The 21,958-nt window shown below is 40.6% G+C and overlaps 2 protein-coding genes across 2 annotated transcripts; both read left to right on the forward strand.

Annotated features, from left to right (window-relative positions):
• Positions 1 to 931: 931 nt before the first annotated feature.
• On the forward strand, positions 932 to 13,906 carry LOC308085208 (pepsin A-like; the record flags this gene model as incomplete). The annotated part of the gene is made up of 9 exons (XM_080428290.1): positions 932 to 987; positions 1,572 to 1,683; positions 2,481 to 2,592; positions 10,595 to 10,713; positions 10,823 to 11,019; positions 11,164 to 11,280; positions 11,398 to 11,533; positions 13,517 to 13,615; positions 13,757 to 13,906. 9 exons carry the CDS (start codon positions 932 to 934, stop codon positions 13,904 to 13,906), a joined length of 1,098 nt encoding a protein of 365 aa, XP_080284416.1.
• A 2,785-nt stretch (positions 13,907 to 16,691) lies between these two features.
• On the forward strand, positions 16,692 to 20,709 carry LOC308085209 (pepsin A-like; the record flags this gene model as incomplete). Its single annotated transcript, XM_080428291.1, has 9 exons — positions 16,692 to 16,747; positions 17,129 to 17,246; positions 17,737 to 17,854; positions 18,303 to 18,421; positions 18,531 to 18,727; positions 18,924 to 19,040; positions 19,153 to 19,288; positions 20,302 to 20,400; positions 20,569 to 20,709. 9 exons carry the CDS (start codon positions 16,692 to 16,694, stop codon positions 20,707 to 20,709), a joined length of 1,101 nt encoding a protein of 366 aa, XP_080284417.1.
• Positions 20,710 to 21,958: the final 1,249 nt, after the last annotated feature.

Here is a 21,958-nt window from a genome sequence, read left to right on the forward strand (position 1 = left end):
AGAGACAGAGTCTCCTCACTAATCCTACCTGCCTATGAGCACTCATCCTGGGCATAGAACTGAGCAATAAAAGCAGATCTACAAACACACCACGTGTGGCCCATAATATGGTCGCATATGAAATCATGTATTAAGTAACTGTGGAATAACATGCTTAACTAATGATATATTACTTTGGTTAAATAATAGTTACTTCAACATTAATTGATGATGAAGACAAGGAATTCATGATGACTTATGATGAATTAATGCATTAGTTAATCATGAATTAAGCGTTTATAACGTGTATGCATTTACCCCTTATGAGCAAGTGTTACCAGATATTCTAGCAACGTTATTGACAACTTGGGAAAGAATTGGGTCCCAAGCGTGATCGATTGAGTACAATCTTCTCCAGGGTTGGACAATTATCATTTAGCTGTTTAAAAATACAAAAAGAGGGAAATATGGTTATACGTTTTTACAATGATCTCAGTCAACACAATTTCATGACATCATATCTAGCTGCATTTGATCCATTTGAAGAATTTACAAGTTATGCTTGCATGGGGTCTGTTGTCACGTCGTATGTGTCCGAACACAAATGTAAAAGTGCACTACTCTAAACATTTTATTTTGGAATTTCAATCATTATTATTATTCGTTATCTTCTTTTATCACAAGAATATTTTCCAAGAATATGTTGTTATCAACTACAGTACAATACAGTAGCTCTGGCAAAAATCTTATCTGATCTGAATGTCAATAATAGTAAAAGCACTTCAAAAAACTAGTTATCTTGTATTTCCAGAGACATGGCTACGTGACTAATCTCACCAAGTTATCATGCTAGTTGGTGGAAAGGCATTTTGGGGACAAGATGGACTATATATAAGGATGGTGTCTTTCACCATATTTTCACTCTCTGAGTCCAACAGCAAAGTTAACAACCATGAAGTGGCTTGTTGTCCTCTGCGCCCTGGTGGCTCTCTCTGAATGTCTCCACAGGTAAGAACCAGCCATCTCTACAATCTCTATTGTATAATATGAATGATTGAAGATTCAAGAGTTTTATTTGTCACTCACTCTTATACAAGTGTGCACAATTAAATGTTGGGGTGATATGCTCCACACACTGTGCTAACAATATTTAATAACAGGGAATAATACAGGTTTGAAAAGTAAAGAAGTACAAACAAGAAAAACAGCAATAAAGAGAGTATGTACAGAATATGATGGGAGGATAAATTATCAATCTGCACACAGAATATATAGTATACAGTATAGCCTATACATACAGTGCAAAGTACATAAATGTAATTATTGTAAGCTTGATGAAAATCTTACCATTGGAAATGATAAGCCGATGGAAATGATAAACCATTTTGTTTGAAGGCTATTCACACTAAGTCATTCAGACATTAAGACATAAGTCTAAAAGTAGGGGGCTGTTTCCTAAACTATTATGAATGGATGAAAACTGACCTCTTCATCTATTTGCAATGCAATATTAGTGCATTGCAGTAGATGAAGAGGTTATAATCTGAATTGGTGCATGGCATTATTACTGATTGTTTTCTCACTGTATGTAGGATACCCCTGATCAAGAGGAAACATCAGCGGAAGTCTCCACATGAGTACCTGAAGAAATACTACCCCAATGCTGAGTTCCAAGCATCTGCGCCCTTGACCAATGATTATGAAGTAAGTCCAGGCCAGCAGAATGTAGAACTTTGACATAATGTGCAATTCATCGTACAACCGTAAAAAATTACATATACAAATTACAGATTGGCCGTATAACTAAGAATGAATTAGGCTTTAGTTCGTCCCATTATCTAATGAATAACAGTCAGGTCGACATTGTAAGCCACATTGTAGAAGCAGGAGACACTTTGATCACCTTAATCTTCCGTCCTTAAGTGTTCGTCCTTTGGTGTTCATATAAATTAATGTTCTATAATGTTATTGTACATTTCTGTAATACGCAGTGGTGGATAGTAATTAAGTACATTTACCCAAGTGCTGTACTTCAGTAACATTTTGAGGTACTTTAACTTTACTTCCTTTTTTATACTTTATACTTCTACTCCACTACATGTAGGAGTTAAGTATTGTACTTTTTACTCCACACCACAATAATTTGAAAACTTTAGTTACTAGCTAATTTGCAGATTTAGATCATTATTACAAAACATACATTAACCAATCAAGGCCTATACTTGGACTATTCAAAAGCTGAAGTATCGCAACACAATGCAATGTGTTTTGAGCTTGTAGATAATGTGCCATTTTTGAAAGATTTAGAAACATTTTGAATTCTTTTTTTAAAAGGTGACATTCTGCATAATGAGTGTAGGCTACTTTTACATTTTGTACTTTACAGTATATTTTGATGCCAATACTTTTGTACTTTTACTCAAGTAAAATTTTGAATACAGGATCTGAGTTCTTCTTCCACCTGTTACGTTACCTCATGTATTGCTGTGTGTCATCTCCAGATGCTCTACTATGGTGTGATCTCCATTGGCACTCCTCCCCAGTCCTTCACCGTTCAAATTGACACTGGCTCTTCCAACCTCTGGGTGTCCTCTATCTACTGCACCGCCTGTCGTGAGTACTGTGAACTAAGATAAAAATGCTTTATTGTGTATTGTGTATACTGAGAGGCAATTCCTGGCAAAGGACAGTACAGACAGTCAGGGGTGTAGGGCTGTCATAAGGGGCCTGGGTGCATGAACTGATGTGGGAATGGGGAGAGAGAGATGGGGAGTGACATGCAGCAAAGGCCACCGGGATCGGGACTCGAACCCGCGACACACGGTCAGGCTACACTGAGTCTAGGTGCTCAGTGTGGACCGCTACGCCAGTGCCCCAAACATATGCCATTCTACTGGCTTTGTAGAACGAAGATTTTACAAATTTCTTGTTACTGTTTGTTAAAAAGTTCAGTTTGTATAATACATGAAGACATTTGTTGTGTTATTCCAAGAATAGGTCTGATTTACTTAGTTCAATTTACCTTCTGTCATATGCACCGACCTAAAAAAAACCCACACACAATATGTTTTACAGAGAGCCACCAGAAATTCAACCCACAGCAGTCTTCCACCTTCAAGTGGGGCAGCGAGGCTCTGTCCATTACGTATGGTTCAGGCTACATGACTGGATATCTGGGCCTTGACACTGTTGAGGTAATTGAAAGCAGCCAGGACCATCACTTGGCAAATCTGACAATGATCTCCTCTCCACCATAAGTAGGAACTTTTATTAACCGCTAACCTTGGTTTACAGATTGGTGGCATTTCAGTGACCCAGCAGACATTTGGAATCTCCAAGACGGAGGATAACGAAGAGTCCACGGACGGTCTCCTGGGAATGGCCTTCCAGTCCCTTGCCTCTGACAATGTGGTGCCTGTCTTTTTCAATATGATTCAGCAGAACCTGGTGTCTCAGCAAATGTTCTCTCTCTACCTGACCGGGTACTGCAATAGTATGGAATAGTGTTTGTGTACAATGGCAAATATACTGTATGTATAATACATGTACATATTGTATATTTAAATGCAATTTCCTCTGATACTAAAATATTTTTCTTCCCTGCTCCCATTAGGAACGACCAGCAGGGCAGTGAGTTGGTGTTTGGTGGTTATGATGAGAGCCACTTCTCCGGACAACTCGTCTGGATCCCCTTGACCTCTGCGACCTGGTATGAGGTCAAGATGGACAGGTGAAAACACATTCCACTCTACTGACACTATTCACTTTTTAAACGCTGACAGCAGCAAAACCTTTTCTATACACAGGATACTCCTATTAATTCTGCTTCTGCTATTGCTCTCGACAGTGTTACCATCAATGGAAACATTGTGGCCTGTTCTGGTGGCTGCAGTGCTATCATTGACTCTGGCACTTCTCTCATTATGGGCCCAAGCAGCGACATAAACAACATGAATGCATGGGTTGGAGGCAGCACCACCAGCGTGAGATACATACATTTTCATCTGTTGCCTTTTTTATTTTCCAAATTTAGAATACATAGAAATGATCAAAATGACCTCCTGAAGATCGACCTCCTAGGCTCCCATTAATTATGCCTCAGTATGGGTAGGAATGGTGGATTTTATGTGAAGATGCTCATTTCTATTAATGGAGCAGTTCACCTATTTTAATCCATGTCTTCATTATAATTGGTCCTCACAAATGCTCATTAATAGATTGCACAATTTCTATCTACTCACTCTGCATTATTACTGCTTATTGGTGGAATGTGGACAGTTCAGAAACTTGCCTAACAAATTATATAATTGATGGAGATTGTAAGCTAATAGAAACAGCAGCCTTTCTCTTCCTGGAAAGTTAGCTGGCCGAAATATAAGCCATTAAAAAAGGTGGTAAAATTGTAAAGAGAAAAGCTTGAGATCTTTCCAAACCCTCCTATTCCGATGATGCCACTGGTCGGCAGGTTTCTCAACTGTCCAAAGCCCTCCACTGAGACACAGACCAAGTAAACCAAAATGGTGCCATGGTCTTATAATGAGCATTGAGGGCCAATTCTATGAAGATAGGTCGAAAAACTGGTCCTTTAAGCAACTTTAAATAAAAATAAGTACCACCACAGTTGCTGCAAAAAACACATACCATTCTTCATACAGAACACAGTGAGCTGCCAGAACACCCAGAACCAGCCTGATGTGACCTTCACTCTCAATGGAAACGCCTTCACCATCCCTGCCTCTGCCTATGTTATGCAGGTCAGTCTACACACTCTAATGCAGCGGTTCTCAAACTATGGGTCGCGACCCAAAGTGGGGTCGCGGGAAGGTGCCGTTGGGGTCGCACAGTGGCAACCAAAAAATATGACTTTATCAAGAAACGGTAAAAAAAATAAGTGTGGTTGTCGCCACCAAACAAACTATTGGCTTGACTCCTCACACACACACACAGCTCCGCCCCCAACAGCGACCCAGAACAAGCAGCAACAAGACAACGCACACAAGCCCTTACTGAGGCACACAAACTAATCTAGCTCTGTTCCATTTACTTAGGAATTATGTTCAATATGAGCGGGTGGCTTAAAAGAGCTCTCTGATGGGGTCGCCAAAACAAATCCTTCATAATATGGGGTCGTGGTATAAAAATGTTTGAGAACCGCTGCTCTAATGTATACTGATACTAAAATTAGAACTATCAAAAATGAAATACACATCCTCCTCTCTCTCTAGTGGGGCTCTGGTTGCAGCACTGGCTTCGGCAGCATGGGCAGCGGCGGCGGTGGAAGTGACGACCCCTGGATCCTGGGAGATGTCTTCATGAGGCAGTACTATTCCGTCTTTGACGTCGGTGCGAAGTACGTTGGATTCGCCCCGGTTGTGTAATCATACCAAGCAACCCAATGGATAATCAGTAACACTATTGACTTCCTGTTTCGGCATTGTAGCCTATGATTCATGTATGGTTATAAAGTACTTGCAAAAATGGGAAACTGTCTGAGTTGTTATCGTTATGTCTAATTTTGAATAAAATATGTTGTAGCAAAAAAGGGAAATGAATAGATTTCTTTTCTCATCTATCTATAAATGCATGGAATATGGAATCTGTGTGTGAGTGTGAGTGTGAGTGTGAGTGTGTGTGTGTGTGTGTGTGTGTGTGTGTGTGTGTGTGTGTGTGTGTGTGTGTGTGTGTGTGTGTGTGTGTGTGTGATTGTGTATGTGTGTGTCCGCATATCTCGAGAACTGACCAGCCTTCAAACTTGCCATGTGTATCGCAAAGAACCAGAGGGAGTGCAGTTATTCAGTGGTTGTCCAGAAATATCTATAAATCCTCGACTCGTTTATATCTGTCTGACTGTCTGTGTCCCTTTTATGCCCATAAATGGAGATCCCTGATGTCATCAATATGATATTACAGTAGTGACATCATAGACTAGCCGGGTCCAAATTGACAGACCCAAATCCTGATGGACCCGTGAACCCTAAATGACAACAAGTATAACAGATACAACCGGTCCAACGGGTATTGCATAACTGGAGGGGCATGCATTCCCAATTGGCATCATCGTATTATGAAATTGTCCAAGAATGTGTGTGAGGTATTGTCTATACACACACATACACACACACCCATACCATGATACCCCGCACCCCTATGACACACTTTGAACTTGCGGCTCATTTCCAGTGTGGGCTAGGAATGGCGGATTTTATGTGAAGTGTAACCAGTGTCCATACGGTGGCAAGTTTACATATAAAACCGTCAGGGTTACATGAAATCAATCAAGGTTGTTAAACATCTAGGTCCACTCATGAGACATTCAGAGGGGGGGATTAAGAGATATTCTAGCAAAGCTATTGATATGAAGAACAACTTGGGAAAAAATTGGGTCCCATGCCTGCCTGATCTATTGAGAAACATTTTCTCCAGGTTTGGACAAATATAATTCAGCAGTTTTTTTTTCAGGTAACACAATTTCATGGCATCAGATAGCTTCATTTATATCCATTTGTAGAATTTGCAAGTTATGCTACAATAGGTTATGCTTGCTGTTGTCACATTGTATGTTGGTGTTAAACTTGTCTGAATACAAATGTAACAATGCACAACTCTAACATCCAAAACATTGATTTTATTTTGGAATTTCAATCATTATTCAATTATATTCATAAAGCATTACTATATAACCTTTTAACAACTATATAGAATATTATGTCTTAAATTATATATCATTTAAAACTAACATGTTTAAGCGATAACAATCATCCTTTCATAAATGTATAGACTCAGGAGGGTCCCTGCAAGGGGCATGACTGTATTACTATGTATAGGGGAGGCAATGAGTTTCATCTTGGCATTTATGAAGGCATCAAGGCAGAACTGCCAGTCAAAGTGAAGACTGGCCAATCACAGTGCGTCCTCGCCGGACATGCTTGCAGAGACACTTGGGTAATGAAGTCAAACACGTTGGCTGCCATATTTTTTGTGTCCAAAGTGGCCACTGATACTACAAACTACATAGTGCTGGTTTAAGTACACACAGTTTTTTCCATATCCTTTTTCCAAGAATATATCAACTATTGTGCATACAGTAGCTCTGGCACAAATCTTCTGATGTGAAGGTCAATATAGTAAAAGCACTGCAGAAAAGTATAAACTAGTTATCTTGGATTGTCAGAGATATGGCCATATCTCACCAAGTTATCATGCTATTTGGTGACATGGAAAGGCATGTTGTGGACACAATGGACTGTATATAAGGATGGTGTCTTTCACTTTATTTTCACTCTTTGAATCCAACAGCAAAGTTAACAACCATGAAGTGGCTTGTTGTCCTCTGTGCCCTGGTGGCTCTCTCTGAATGTCTCCACAGGTAAGAACCACCTGGCTGACTTAGCATTATTGTATAATATGAATGTTTGAAGATTCAAGAGATTTTATTTGTCACTCACTCCTATACAAGTTTACACTATGAAATATTTGGTGTGACATGCTCCATGGACTGTGCTAATAATATATAACAACACGATTTAATAACAGGATATACTGTAATACAGGTTTAAAACAAATAAAGAAGTAAAAACAAGGAAAAAAGAAAGTGTGCAGAATATGACGAGAGAATAATATAGCAAACAGGATATCCAAAATGCATAGTATACTGTATAGTACTAGCCTATACATACTGTAATGCAAAGTAAATACATTGTATTATTGTAAGACAAAGCTTGATAACAATGCTGCCATCATGTCCCGATGGAAATTACAAGCTTTATTTTTGATTGACCTTTTAAAAGCTATTCAGACTAAGATATTCATTCATCCATTGCATTGTGAAGGATAATAAAAAGGGCCTGCATGGCCTTACTGATCCTTTTCTCCCTGTGAGTAGGATGCCCTTGATGAAGAGCAAAGGTCCACACAAATCTCCACAGGATGTCATCAAGAAGTTCTATCCCAATGCTGAGGTCTTCCAGACAGAAACTGAGCCTTTGACCAATTATTACGACGTAAGTCCAGGCCAGCAGAATGACGAACTTTATAAACCTAATTTACATGTACACTTCATTGTGCAACCGTTAAAGATAACAGATAAAAATAACAGATTGGCGGTGCAACTTTTTTGTTTTGAAAATAGCTGATCTACAGTACAATCTCACAACACGTTGTGATGTGAAGTGTTGTGAGCTTGTAGATCTGCTATATGTTTTAAAGATCTTGACACATTTGTTTAAACTTTGGGGGAAAAAAGTAAAAGGGCCATTTTGCTTAATGAGTACTTTTACATTTTGTACTTTATGTATATTTTGATGCCAATACTTGTACCTTTACTCAAGTGATATTTTGAATATAGGACATTTATTTGTAAAAAAAATATTTCTACATTGTGGTATTGCTACTTTTACTTAAGTAAAGATCTGAGTACTTCTTCCCTCATTGCTGTTACGTTACCTCATTGTGTCATCTGCAGCTCTACTACCTTGGGGTTATCTCCATTGGCACTCCTCCACAGTCCTTCACCTTTCAAATTGACACTGGCTCTTCCAACCTCTGGGTGTCCTCTGTCTACTGCCAGACCTGTAGTAAGTAATGTTAACTTAAAAAAACAATAATAGGTTTACTTTATTTATCCCTGAGAGGCAATTGCTAACAAAGTACAGTACAGACAGTCAGGGTCTGCCATAAAGCCCCTGACTGTGGGCAAGGTATATAGAAAAGAAGGTACAGTCAGCCTATGGGCCGGGCAGACGCCATTGACGCGCATGGGAGACAAAACTGGAACGGGAAGTTTGGTGCAATACATTGAAGGCCGGCTGGACCAGCTTGTGAACAAACACTATTTCTGAGCAATTGTGTCCTTTGTCAGATAATCGGTTCAGGAATATAAAAGAAGATTTTTTTCCAATAAATGTTTTTTTAGATTGGATTTTTTCAGCACATACAGTAGTATAATTTTAGTGAGGCATCTAAACAGTGGCATGTATCGTTTCTGTTAGAGTTGCCAGACTTTGTGAGAGAAATAAGCAACCAGGTCTAGGAAAACAAGCCCAAAAGAAGCAACCATAGAGCACTAGGCCATTATGAGCTCTTTAAACCTTTATATTGCGATGCAACATGTTGTGAGCTTGTAGATCTGCTATTTTCAAAAACATCTTGAAATAAAATGTGAAGATTTTTGAAATACTCTAACAACACAAATCTGGTACAGGGCTCCCTGGCACAAAACATTTTCAGATGGGGGTTAGGGACAAATACATATTAATTTGGGGGTAAATTGAGAACCACTGGTTAAAATAAATTTAAAATTGTGAAGCAAGGGGGCACGGTGGCACAGTCGGTAGTGCTGTCGCCTCACAGCTAGAAGGTCCTGGGTTCGATTCCCGCAGGGGACGCTGTGGGCGTGTTCTCTCTTCCGCGTCATCAGTGCCCATACCCTAGGTGGGGTTGGCGAAAGGGCCTTTCTGTGTGGAGTTTGCATGTTCTCCCCGTGTGTCCTAGGGTAGGTACCCTCACAAAAACATGCAGTAATCCTGGTCACTATACTGCCTCCCCCTGGCCAGCCGGGGCGCCTGATGGAGGGGAAGGGAACTGGTTGGAATAACGTGTTCCTTCCACGCGCTACATCCAACCAGGGAAACTCTCCCCTGTCAGGTGACAAGAAGGACAGTTGGCTCTCATGCATTGAAGGAGGCATGAGCTCGGCCCTGGCCTCCCTAGGTTGGCAGAGGGAAGGTAGTGCCCAGGATTACATAGACAATTGGCACTGGGTGTAAAAAATAGGGTTACAAAATCGTGGGATAAAAATTTAAAGTAAAAAAATAATAATTGTGAAGCAAGTCCAAATAATCAACTACACTTTAGAAAAAAGCCCCAAAAAAGCAACCCGCAACAACCAATATTTACAAGCAACTTCACAGAAAAATAAGCCGAAAGTTGCTTATAATAAGCGAAAATGGCAACACTGGTTTTTGTCTCTGCAGTATCGCATAGGCTACTTTGTGCTCTTTAGATAGCTCAGTAAACGTATACTGTGTACACAACGAAAAGCAACACAGCAGAAAACAGTGTGTGATATGTCTTCCTTTTTTTTCAGAAGCAATTACTTTACAAAGGTCTCAGTCATTCAGAAATATATTTTGTTCATGAGCTGGTCCACCGGGCTCTCATTAACTCCAATGCAGTTCACCAAACTCAAGGCTGCAGTCTGGCTCCCGCCTGGTGCGATGAATCTGCCGACTAGAATTGCATGATAGCGAAAATGACGTAGATGACAGTACCTTCTTTCTATATACCTTGACTGTGGGTAGGAAGTGGAACGGGTGTAATAATTGATGTGGGTGCCACCTGGTTTTATGGTCCAACCCCTGCACCACCCCTTTGCAATTTGCAAAACATACATTATCACTTTGCATCCTTCCCATTTCAATAAATGACATTTACTGACTCCACCCAGCTTGGTTGAGATATGTGCTGCAGAGGAGCGCACTTTTCTTGTTACTGCTAAATAAATTCAGTTTGTAGTGAAGATTATTGTTTTAGTTACGTCAAGAATAGGTCTGATTGACTCAGTCCATTTTACCTTCTCTCAAATGTACGGCTAAAAAAGACACAATATGTTTTACAGAGAATCCAAAGAAATATAACCCACAGCAGTCTTCCACCTTCAAGTGGGGCAGCGAGTCATTGTCCATTACGTATGGGTCAGGCTACATGACTGGATATCTGGCCATTGATACTATCGAGGTAATTGAAAGAAGCCAGGACCACTTGGCAAATCGGACAATTATCTGCATATTCTGCCTCTCCACCAGATAAATAGGAACTTTAATTTTCTGGTAACCTTGGTTTCCAGGTTGCTGGAGTTACTGTGGCCCAGCAGACATTTGGAATCGCCAAGACGGAGGATTCTATGCTTAGCGGTATGCCGTGTGATGGTATCTTTGGACTTGCCTTCCAGTCCATTGCAGCTGACAATGTGGTGCCTGTCTTTGACAACATGGTTCAGCAGAACCTGGTGTCTCAGAAACTCTTCTCTCTCTACCTGAGCCGGTACTGAACTAGTATGGAATAGTGTTTGTTTGTGCTTGTGTAGAATGTAGGTAAATATATGTATAGTACATGTGCAAGTACAGTACTGTATATGTATTTATGTACTGTATATTTAAATGTGTGTGTCTTCCCTGCTCCCATTAGCAATGAACAGCAGGGCAGTGAGCTGATCTTCGGTGGTGTTGATGAGAGCCACTACACCGGACAGATCACCTGGATCCCCTTGACCTCTGAGAGCTGGTATCAGGTCCAGATGGACAGGTAAAAATACATTCTAATCTAATCACACTATTCACCTTTTAAAAGTTGATACAGGAAAAAACGTGCCTACATAAAGGATACTCCTATTAATTTTGCTTCTGCTATTGCTCTTATCAGTATTACCATCAATGGACAGACTGTGGCCTGTGCCGGTGGCTGCCATGCTATCATTGACTCTGGCACTGCTCTCATTGTTGGCCCAAGCAACGGCATAAACAACATGAATGCCTGGGTTGGAGCCAGCACCACCAGTGTGAGATACCTGCATTTTTTTCTTGTCCTTTTTATGTCCTTAGTTTACAATACACAGAAGTGATCAAAGTGACACCTCATCTAAAGGAGAGTATCAGTCTCATAATGAACTAGAAAAAGTGCTCCTCGGAGCACAGGTCTCCGCCAGGTCAGGTACGTTATTCTGGCCTCCTGGTGGCGCTATAATAGGCCAATGTGAAAAGGGTGCCATTTATTCTTAGGTCTTTCACGGCAATCAGACACTGCATTCATGATTTGAGGCATTTTGTTCCAAAAATGTGTTTTGCTAAATTAGACCTGCTGGTGGCGCTATAACAGGCCAATGTGAAAGGGGTGGCATTTCTTCTTCAGCCTAGTGGGAATGTGCGTGTGAAAATTCACGGAAATCGCAAGCTGCGTGCATAGTTTGAGGCTTTTTGTTCAAAACGGACCAATCCTGCAAACTTTGGAAGCCAACCATAGGCAATGAGGATGGAATATGGGAAATCGGACAGATTCGTGTTGATCACATGACTATAGAGATACTGTGTACCGATTTGCATGACGTTTGGATAAAATCTGTAGGAGTAATGTAAAAAAAAGGGTTTTGCACAAATCGGCCTCCTGGTGGCGCTATAACAGGCCCATGTGAAAAAATTGGGGCAGAGGTTCTGAATTGGCATCCAGGGAGTGTGTGTGCACAGTTTCGGAGCGACCGGGCCAACGGTGCCGGAGATTAGCTGCTAACACACAGACAGGACGGACACACGGACACACGGACACACACACGGACGGACGGACAGGGGCGAAAACATACTCTCTCGCCATGCCTTTCGGCCTGGTGGAGACAACAAGTTGGCACACCTCTATAGGCTCATATTAATTATGTCTCAGTGTAGGTAAGAATGGTGAATTTTATTTGAAGATGCTCATTTCTATTAAAGGAGCACCTTATCTTTGTATAATTGTTCCTTACTGTTTTTTATTCATTTAAGAAAACAGGTGTAGCAGATGCATGCCCCCCCCATTCCCTATTCACTCCCTCCAACCTACACACTAACAAACAGATTAAGTAGCCTATATTCAAAATGAGAAAAAACAACAACAACAAAAATAATAAAGGAATGCAAATTAGGAATAACTAATTGCACAATTTTGATCTACCCACTGTGTCTTACCTAGCCTGGTAAACCCTCCCTCCGGAAATCTCATTTCTATTTGATTCCAGGAGTGAGTCTGGCCTGATCCGCCTTTCTGCAATATTGGCTGTGTATGCCAAACGGACGAGCCTATCAGCGTCGTCGCTCATTGTTCTGTGATTGACAGCGACAGTTGGCCAATCAGGTGGCGAGTTCGAGTGAGCCCAAAACACGAACGGCAGCCATCTTTTTCTTGTCCGCTATATTCTCCGCTATTTTTTTACTTCAAAAAGCTCTCTAACTTCTATTTTGAGGCACGGAATTTACTTATAAGATATCGTTTGGATAGAATGTAGTTGTTTAACTTCATATATGTGGTCAATTAATCATGACAAAGCCTATTTAAAAATACAAATTTAGAGAACCGGTAGGGGCGGGCAGTGACACCCATGTATCCGAATAAGGCAACCCATTTTGGGCATCGCTGTCTCAAAAGTCCCGTTGCGTCACATTAGACTGGTGAACTGCTGATTGGCTGAAGGGGAAAAATTATCATTGGCTGAAGGGGTTGTCAGTCAACGGTATTACTCCCGCCCAACTCCAGCCCACAGCCAATATTGCAGAAAGGCGGATCAGGCCAGACTCACTCCAGGAATCAAATAGAAATGAGATTTCCGGAGGGAGGGTTTACCAGGCTATGTCTTACCCGCCTTCCGATTATGTCACTCCTAGGCAGGTCTCTGCTATCTTATGAGCATGAGGACCAATTATAGGTTAAAATGCACGAAGTTGTTCTTTAAGCAAGTTAAAATAAGATGAAGTACCACTGCTTTTGCTGCTAAAAACACACATCATTCTTTATACAGAACACAGTGAGCTGCCAGAACATCCAGAACATGCCTGATGTGACCTTCACTCTCAACGGACACGCCTTCACCATCCCTGCCTCTGCCTATGTTATGCAGGTCAGTCTACACACTGTAATGTACACTGACCCATACATGCACACACACACATGCACATACAAACAGTTACAGATGAGAACACATGTACACACTGACCATTAATTCTTTGTGAGTGAAATACACGTCCTCCTCTATCTGTAGTGGGGCTCTAGTTGCAGCACTGGCTTTGGCAGCCTTGGCAGCGGCGGTGGAATTGACCAGCTCTGGATCCTGGGAGATGTCTTCATGAGGCAGTACTATTCCATCTTTGACGTCGGGGCGAAGTACGTTGGACTGGCCCAGGCCGTGTAATCAAACCAAGCAACCCAATGGATAATCAATAACTCTATGACTTCCTGTATGGGGGCTGTATGATTCATGTATGGTTGTAAAATAACTGTCCAAGTTGTAATAGTAAATCTGTTATATAACATTTTGAATAAAATATATTGTAGCAAAAAAGGGAAATAAATTGATGTTTCTTTTTTTCCCTCATCCTATATAATGCTAGCCTGGTTCCAAACGAATCTGCCATTGCAAAAAAAAAATGCCCTCGGCAGATTAGGTCTGGCCCCTCTCAATAGAAATTGGATTTCTCTCCCTCCGAAGTTGTGAGGGACCAATCAGGGCCCAGTATGCAAATATGGGGCGGGTTTATCACCAGAGGCATTTTTTGAATTTGCCCCTCGGAAATGCAGGTTCCACACAGAGATTCCAGACTAATATCAACGCAGTGATATTAGTCTGGCCATGCCAGGCTAATATAATGCATGTGTCATTATATCACCACTTTACCCAAATCCAACTCAAGTGGAGTTAGGAGGTTTTGTCCATCATTGATAAGAACAGCTGACAATGGATCTCCAAGGTCACAATGCATCACAAAGTGTGAATTAATGCCCTGATGCTTCATGACACTTATTATATAGGACTACAATAATAAGCAGGACTTTAAATATTGCAATGACTTCTGCAAAGAGGGGTTCACGGAGTTTCAGTTTCAGTAGAACTAGCGAGAGTAATGCTATATGAACTCATTTCTTGTCACATGACTCTCCTCAGCAAAGACTACATAGATTTTAATTGTTTGCATAACATTAGTGTCAGTTCGATAAACAGGTACACTGTATAGTTAGTATAGCTTTTATCAGACAACGGGGAATAAAACCCTGCCTCGTTTTGTGTGTTTTCTTCCACTCCGCAGCATCTCTGTCCTCTGTGTGCACTGCAACCGAGGCGGTGAGAGGGGGTGGAGTTGGGTGGTTTGACCGACAGTTTGAGGATCCTATGGATTTGGGAGGTTTGCCAGAAGCGCTTTTTACTACTTTTCATTGGTTCCATATTTGTTAAACCAACACACAGACGTAAAGGGTGTTCAATAGCGTTGACTTATAAATATAAGATAAAAATGATGATGTTAGACTGTGAGCCAGCCGCGTCACAACATTACCGCAAAGGCAATCTGGGAACCCATCGTCAAATAAAAAGGAAAAACAGCGCCCTCTGCTGTTTTTCACTGTTCTTGAGAGATTACTGCAAAGGAGGTCGTTGTTTATGTTGATCTTAGTCAACACGTGGATTTATACCCCTTTTAATTTTAAACCTTGTTATTAGAATCCTTTACAGATGTGTGTACTTACTAATTATGTAGTTCATGTGAGCTGCATGTTTTTTTTCCCGTTGGTGTTTATGAGATGTTGTGACGCGTCGTAATAGTCCATTTGATTACATATTCACATGGAGAAACGGTAATTGCGCAGCATTTGTCATTGTTGAACATCATTGTGCTTATGCTTAGCTATAAATTAAATTCAAAACATTTTTAGCCTGGTGTGGTTTTAACTAACTGTGGCTGCCTGCAGTTAACTCCAGCCAAGCTTTTAGCCACCGGCCAGCATTGCCAGATTTTGTGAGAGAAACAAACAACCCGGTCTATGAAAACAATCCCAAAATAAGCGACTAGGGCAGGTCAGTCAATCTTTATTGTCTAATTGTTTTTAGAGCAGTGGTTCTCAAACATTTTCATGGCAAAGACCGCCGATATTTGCAAGCTATTTGACAGAAAAACAAGCCCAACATCGCAGATAATATAAGCAGACTTGCCAACACTGCCACCAGCCAGTGTACTAGTCTGGAAGAGAAGTTTGAAAATCATTTGGGTGGATATTTTTCCTTGGATTTGGGTGGATATTTTTCCTTGGCCTACTAGGAGTGTGCGTGCAAAGTTTCCCACCGATCGGTCCAGCGGTGCTTGTAGCATCTCGTGCAAAATGAGCCCCTCCAGCGAAATTTGAAAGCCATAGTCAAAGCCATAGTCAATCGGATTAGAATCCGATAAATCTGACAGATTTGATTTGACTACAGCGATAAGGTGTACCAATTTGGGATAGGTTTGGAAAAAATCGGTAGGAGTAGTAGCAAAAACTGAGTTTTGCTAATAAAATGCAAAATTGCATTAATATAGTCAGGTGGAAATGGGCGTGGCCTAATTGGGGAGTTGTGTAATGGTCCAAGGAATCCAAGGGGAAAATAATTATGGTTGAAGAGTTAGAGGCCAAAACCCTGGAGGTAAAACTAATGCCCCACATTTTTGGGGGCTGTTATAGCACCACCAGGAGGCAAATATTTGCAAAACATTTTTTTAATATTACACCTACAGAATATATCCAAACATCACGCAAAACGGTACACATTTATCTCTATAGTTATATGATCAAGATGTATTTGTAAATGTTTTCATATTCCCTCCTGATTGGCTAAGATTGACTTCTACCACCTGGCCTGGCGGAGACCTGTGCTCCGAGGAGCACTTTTTCTAGTTTTATTTTGGAAGTTTTTACAATATCCTTTCCCCAAGAATATGTTGCTATCAACTACTTATTGTACAGTAGCTCTGGCAAAGATCCTCTGATCTGAATGTCAATATATTAAAAGCACTTCAGAAAATTATAAACTAGTTATCTTGGATTGTCAGAGATATGGCCATATCTCACCAAGTTATCATGCCATTTGGTGACATGGAAAGGCATTGGACTGTATATAAGGATGATGTCTTTCACCGTATTTTCAGTACGGTCCAACAGCAAAGTTAACAACCATGAAGTGGCTTGTTGTCCTCTGTGCACTGGTGGCTCTCTCTGAATGTCTCCACAGGTAAGAACCACCTGACTGACTTAGCATTATTGTATAATTATGAATGTTTGAAGATTCAAGAGATTTTATTTGTCGCTCACTCCTATACAAGTTTACACTATGAAATATTGATGTGACAGGCTCCATGGACTGTGCTAATAATATATAACAACAAGATTTAATAACAGGATATAATACAGGTATTTTTTTAAAGTAAAGAAGTAAAAACAAGGAAAAATATTTAGAAGCAATAAAGAAAGTGTACAGAATATGATGAGAGAATAATATAGCAAACAGGATATACAGAATTCATAGTATACTGTACAGTAATAGCCTATACATACTGTAATGCAAAGTAAAGAAATTGTGGCCTTATTACTGATCCTTTCTCACTGTGTGTAGGATGCCCTTGATCAAGAGCAAAGGTCCACACAAATCTCCACAGGATGTCGTCAAGAAGTTCTATCCCAATGCTGAGGTCTTCCAGACAGAAACTGAGCCTTTGACCAATTATCACGACGTAAGTCCAGGCCAGCAGAATGACCAACTTTAAATCTAATTCATTGTACAACCGTTAAAAATAACAGATTGGCCGTACAACTAAGAATGAATATACTTCTACTCCACTACATCTCAAATGTTACTTTATACTCAACTACAATATTTGAAAACTTTAGTTAATAGTTACTTTGCAGATGTAGATTATTATTACAATACGCACATAATGTAGCCCTACTGTATAATACTTCTTTTTTTTTAATAGCTGATGCGAAGTGTTGTGAGCTTGTAGATCTGCTTTTTTTAAAACTTCCATTCTGCATATTTTGTACTTTATGTATATTTTGATGCCAATAATTGTACTTTTACTCAAGTAATATTTTGAATACAGGACATTTACTTAAATGTTTCTACATTGTGGTATTGCTACTTTTACTTAAGTTTACTTAAGATCTGAGTTCTTCCACCATTGCTGTTATGTTACCTCATCTATTGCTATGTGTCACTTGCAGATCTACTACCTTGGGGTGATCTCCATTGGCACTCCTCCACAGTCCTTCACCTTTCAAATTGACACTGGCTCTTCCAACCTCTGGGTGTCCTCTGTCTACTGCACCGGCCAGACCTGTCGTAAGTACTGTTAACTTAAAAAACAACAATAGGCTTACTTTATTTATCCCTGAGAGAAAGTTCCTAGCAAATGACAGTACAGACAGTCAGGGGGCCTAGGTCTGCCATAAAACCCCTGACTGTGGATAGGAAGTGAAATGGGTGTAAGAATTGATGTGGGTGCCACCTGGTTTCATGGTCCAACCCCTGCACCACCCCTTTGCGTTTTTCAAAACATACATACCACTTTGCATCCTTCCCATTTCAAAAAATGACTTTCTACTGACTTTAGAGAAGGAAGAGCCCAACCTGGTGTGCTGCAGAGGAGTGCACTTTTCTTGTTACTGTTACTGCTAAATAAATTCAGTTTGTATAGCGAAGACTGTTGTTTTAGAATAGATCTGATTGACTCAGTCCTATTTACCTTCTCTCAAATGTACAGCTAAAAAAGACACAATATGTTTTACAGGGAACCCAAAGAAATATAACCCATGGCAGTCTTCCACCTTCAAGTGGGGCAGCGAGTCACTGTCCATTACGTATGGGTCAGGCTACATGACTGGATATCTGGGCATTGATACTATCGAGGTAATTGAAAGAAGCCAGGACCACTTGGCAAATCGGACAATTGTCTGCATATTCTGCCTCTCCACCAGATAAATAGGAACTTTCATTTACTGGTAACCTTGGTTTCCAGGTTGCTGGAGTTACTGTGGCCCAGCAGACATTTGGAATCGCCCAGACGGAGGATTCTATGCTTGGCGGTATGCCGTGTGATGGTATCTTTGGACTTGCCTTCCAGTCCATTGCCTCCGACAATGTGGTGCCTGTCTTTGACAATATGATTCAACAGAACCTGGTGTCTCAGAAACTCTTCTCTCTCTACCTGAGCCGGTACTGAACTAGTATGGAATAGTGTTTGTTTGTGTATGTGCACAATGGTAAATATGCTGTTTGTATAGTACATGTACAAGTATATACAGTACTGTATATGCATTATATCAATATGTACAGTATATGTACTGCATATTTAAATGTGTGTGTGTGCATTACTCTGATACTAAAATATTTGTCTCCCTGCTCCCATTAGCAATGAACAGCAGGGCAGTGAGCTGATCTTCGGTGGTTATGATGAGAGCCACTACACCGGACAGATCACCTGGATCCCCTTGATCTCTGAGAGCTGGTATCAGGTCCAGATGGACAGGTGAAAATACATTCTAGTCTAATCACACTATTCACTTTTCTAAAAGTTGATACCAGAAAAACCTTACACAGGATACTCCTATTAATTCTGCTTCTGCTATTGCTCTTGACAGTGTTACCATCAATGGACAGACTGTGGCCTGTTCTGGTGGCTGCCATGCTATCATTGACTCTGGCACTGCTCTCATTGTTGGCCCAAGCAACGGCATAAACAACATGAATACCGGGGTTGGAGCCAGCACCACCAGCGTGAGATACCTGCATTTACTTCTTTTTTGGGGACGTCTTTTTTATGTCCCCAATTTACAATACACAGAAGTGTTCAAATTGACACCTCATCTTCCTACTTTGCAAAATGAACAAGATGACACACCTCTATAGGCTCATATTAATTATGTCTCAGTGTGGGTAAGAATGGTAGATTTTATGTGAAGATGCTCATTTCTATTAAAGGAGCACCTTATCTTTGTATAATTGTTCCTCACTAATGCTCTTTATTTAATTTAAGAGAACAGGTGTAGCAGATGCATGCCCCCCATTCCCTATTCGCTCCCCCCACCCCTACACACTAACAAACAGATTAAAGGTAGGGTAAGTGATTTGCGTTGGTTAAAATAATTGTTAAATAGCTCTATATTCTGATAGTACTCATTGCTATAGAGTGTTTGTTCAGTAAAATGAGTCTCCTTGTCTCTCCACCTCTTTATTAAACAGAAAATGCATTTTCGTTTCAGTTTCAGTTTCATTTCCAATTTTATCCAACCAGGACAGAGAACTCAATCAGGACATAGATTAAACAAGTGAAATTGGAAGTGATGACACTATACAAATTAAGCTTAAAAATGGGTACTTTCTCCTGATTGGCTGAGATTTCGACACCTACCGAAAAAAATATTTTCTGTTTATTAAAGAGCTGGAGAGACAGGGAGACATCTGTTACTGAAAAAACACTCTATAGCAATGATTACTATCAGAATATAGTATTTTAACCTTTTAACAAAATACTTTTTGTTTTAACCAAAAAATATGACTTACCCTACCTTTAAGTATATGCAAAATACAACAACAACAAAAATAATGAACACAAATTAAGAATAACTAATTACACAATTTCTATCGACCCACTCTGTGTCTTATTGGTGGGCTGTGGACAGTTCAGAAACCTGCCTACCAGGACCAATTATAAGTTGAAATGCATAAGCAAAAAAAAAGAAAAAGTACTGTTGTTGCTAAAAACATACTGTATATCATTCTTCATACAGAACACAGTGAGCTGTCAGAACATCCAGAACATGCCTGATGTGACCTTCACTCTCAACGGACACGCCTTCACCATCCCTGCCTCTGCTTATGTTATGCAGGTCAGTCTACACACTGTAATGTACACTGACCCATATGCACACACACACACATGCACATACAAACAGTTACAGATGAGAAGACATAATACACACTGACTATAATTATGCAAGTAAAATTCGAATAACAAATTCTTTGTGAGTGAAATACACATCCTCCTCTCTCTCTAGTGGGGCTCTGGATATGGTTGCAGCACTGGCTTCGAGACGGGAGGAGGCGAGTTCTGGATCCTGGGAGATGTCTTCATGAGGCAGTACTATTCCGTCTTTGACGTTGGGACGAAGTACGTTGGACTGGCCCAGGCTGTGTAATCAAACCAAGCAACCCTATGGATAATCAGTAATTCTATGACTTCCTATATGGGGGCTGTATCATTCATGTATGGGTGTAAAGTACTTACACAAATGTGATTACATTTTGAATAAAATATATTTCAGCAAAAAAAGGAAATACATTTTCTTTTTTTTTCTCATCCCATATAAAAAAATTGGCGGCGGGCAGACCACGTCGTCACGCTTATGTCACTATGACTTAGCCATAACCATATAAGGAGTTCCCAGTGCATCTACGCCCAATGGAGTGTGCTCATGGCATCAGGCACAAACAAATATGTCAGCTCCATATATGGGCACAAAAGGGGGCTTACCTATATATGGGCATATACTAATGACATCAGGGATCTCCATATATGGGCATATAAGGGACAAGGACTGACAGATACAGAGATCTCCATATATGGTCATATTGGTCGGATCGGCGGTACGATGTAGGTGTGAGGGAGGGGCGCATAGCGGCCCCAAGCCTCTAGTCTCTATAAATCTATAGACACACACACACACACACACACATATACTGCATGATACTCCGTGCCCCTATGAAGCACATGCATAAGTGCACATGCTCGGTGAATTTTTGTTGCTCGTTTCAAGGCTTACGGTGCGTTTTAACAGCGGGCGATTCAGGATAGTATTTTCCGGAAGTGCATTATATGTCTATGAGAGCCGGCAACTACTGGCGATGAGGCGAAGTGGGCGGGGGGACGATGTTGATCTGAAAAGATGGATTTTATTTATATTTTGGACGATGTCGCCCGGCGATCGTCCGGAGACTTGCCCGCTGTTAAAACGTACTGTTACGTACTGTTTACATACATAAAACCATCACTGACCAAACGATCAAAAGTTAGACTAACAGAGTGATGTTACTGCATCAGAAAGTGTAAGTACTATTATTGGTGTGTGCCGCCTGGCTGAGATTTGAGCTCTACTGAGTGAACCTTTCTACTTGTTTTAGATTTCAAGATCAAATAAATGTAATCGTCCAAAAATCACATTTCTTCACAGGGTTGAACTAGAAAAATGTGCTCATCTGACCATTTGGGTGACGTTTGGACAAAATCGGGAGTAGTAGCAAAAACTGTGTTTTGCGATAATATTGTCAGGTGGAAATTGGCTTGGCCTATTCGGGCAGTTGTGATCCAAGGAATCCAGGGGAAAATGCATTTTTATTGTATGACCTACCGTTACGTCCCAGATGGTGGTCCAGGAGGAAGGGACGGTA

This window comes from Gymnoscopelus braueri, assembly GCF_963280865.1.
Source record: "Gymnoscopelus braueri genome assembly, chromosome: 5".
Lineage (NCBI taxonomy): Eukaryota > Metazoa > Chordata > Actinopteri > Myctophiformes > Myctophidae > Gymnoscopelus > Gymnoscopelus braueri.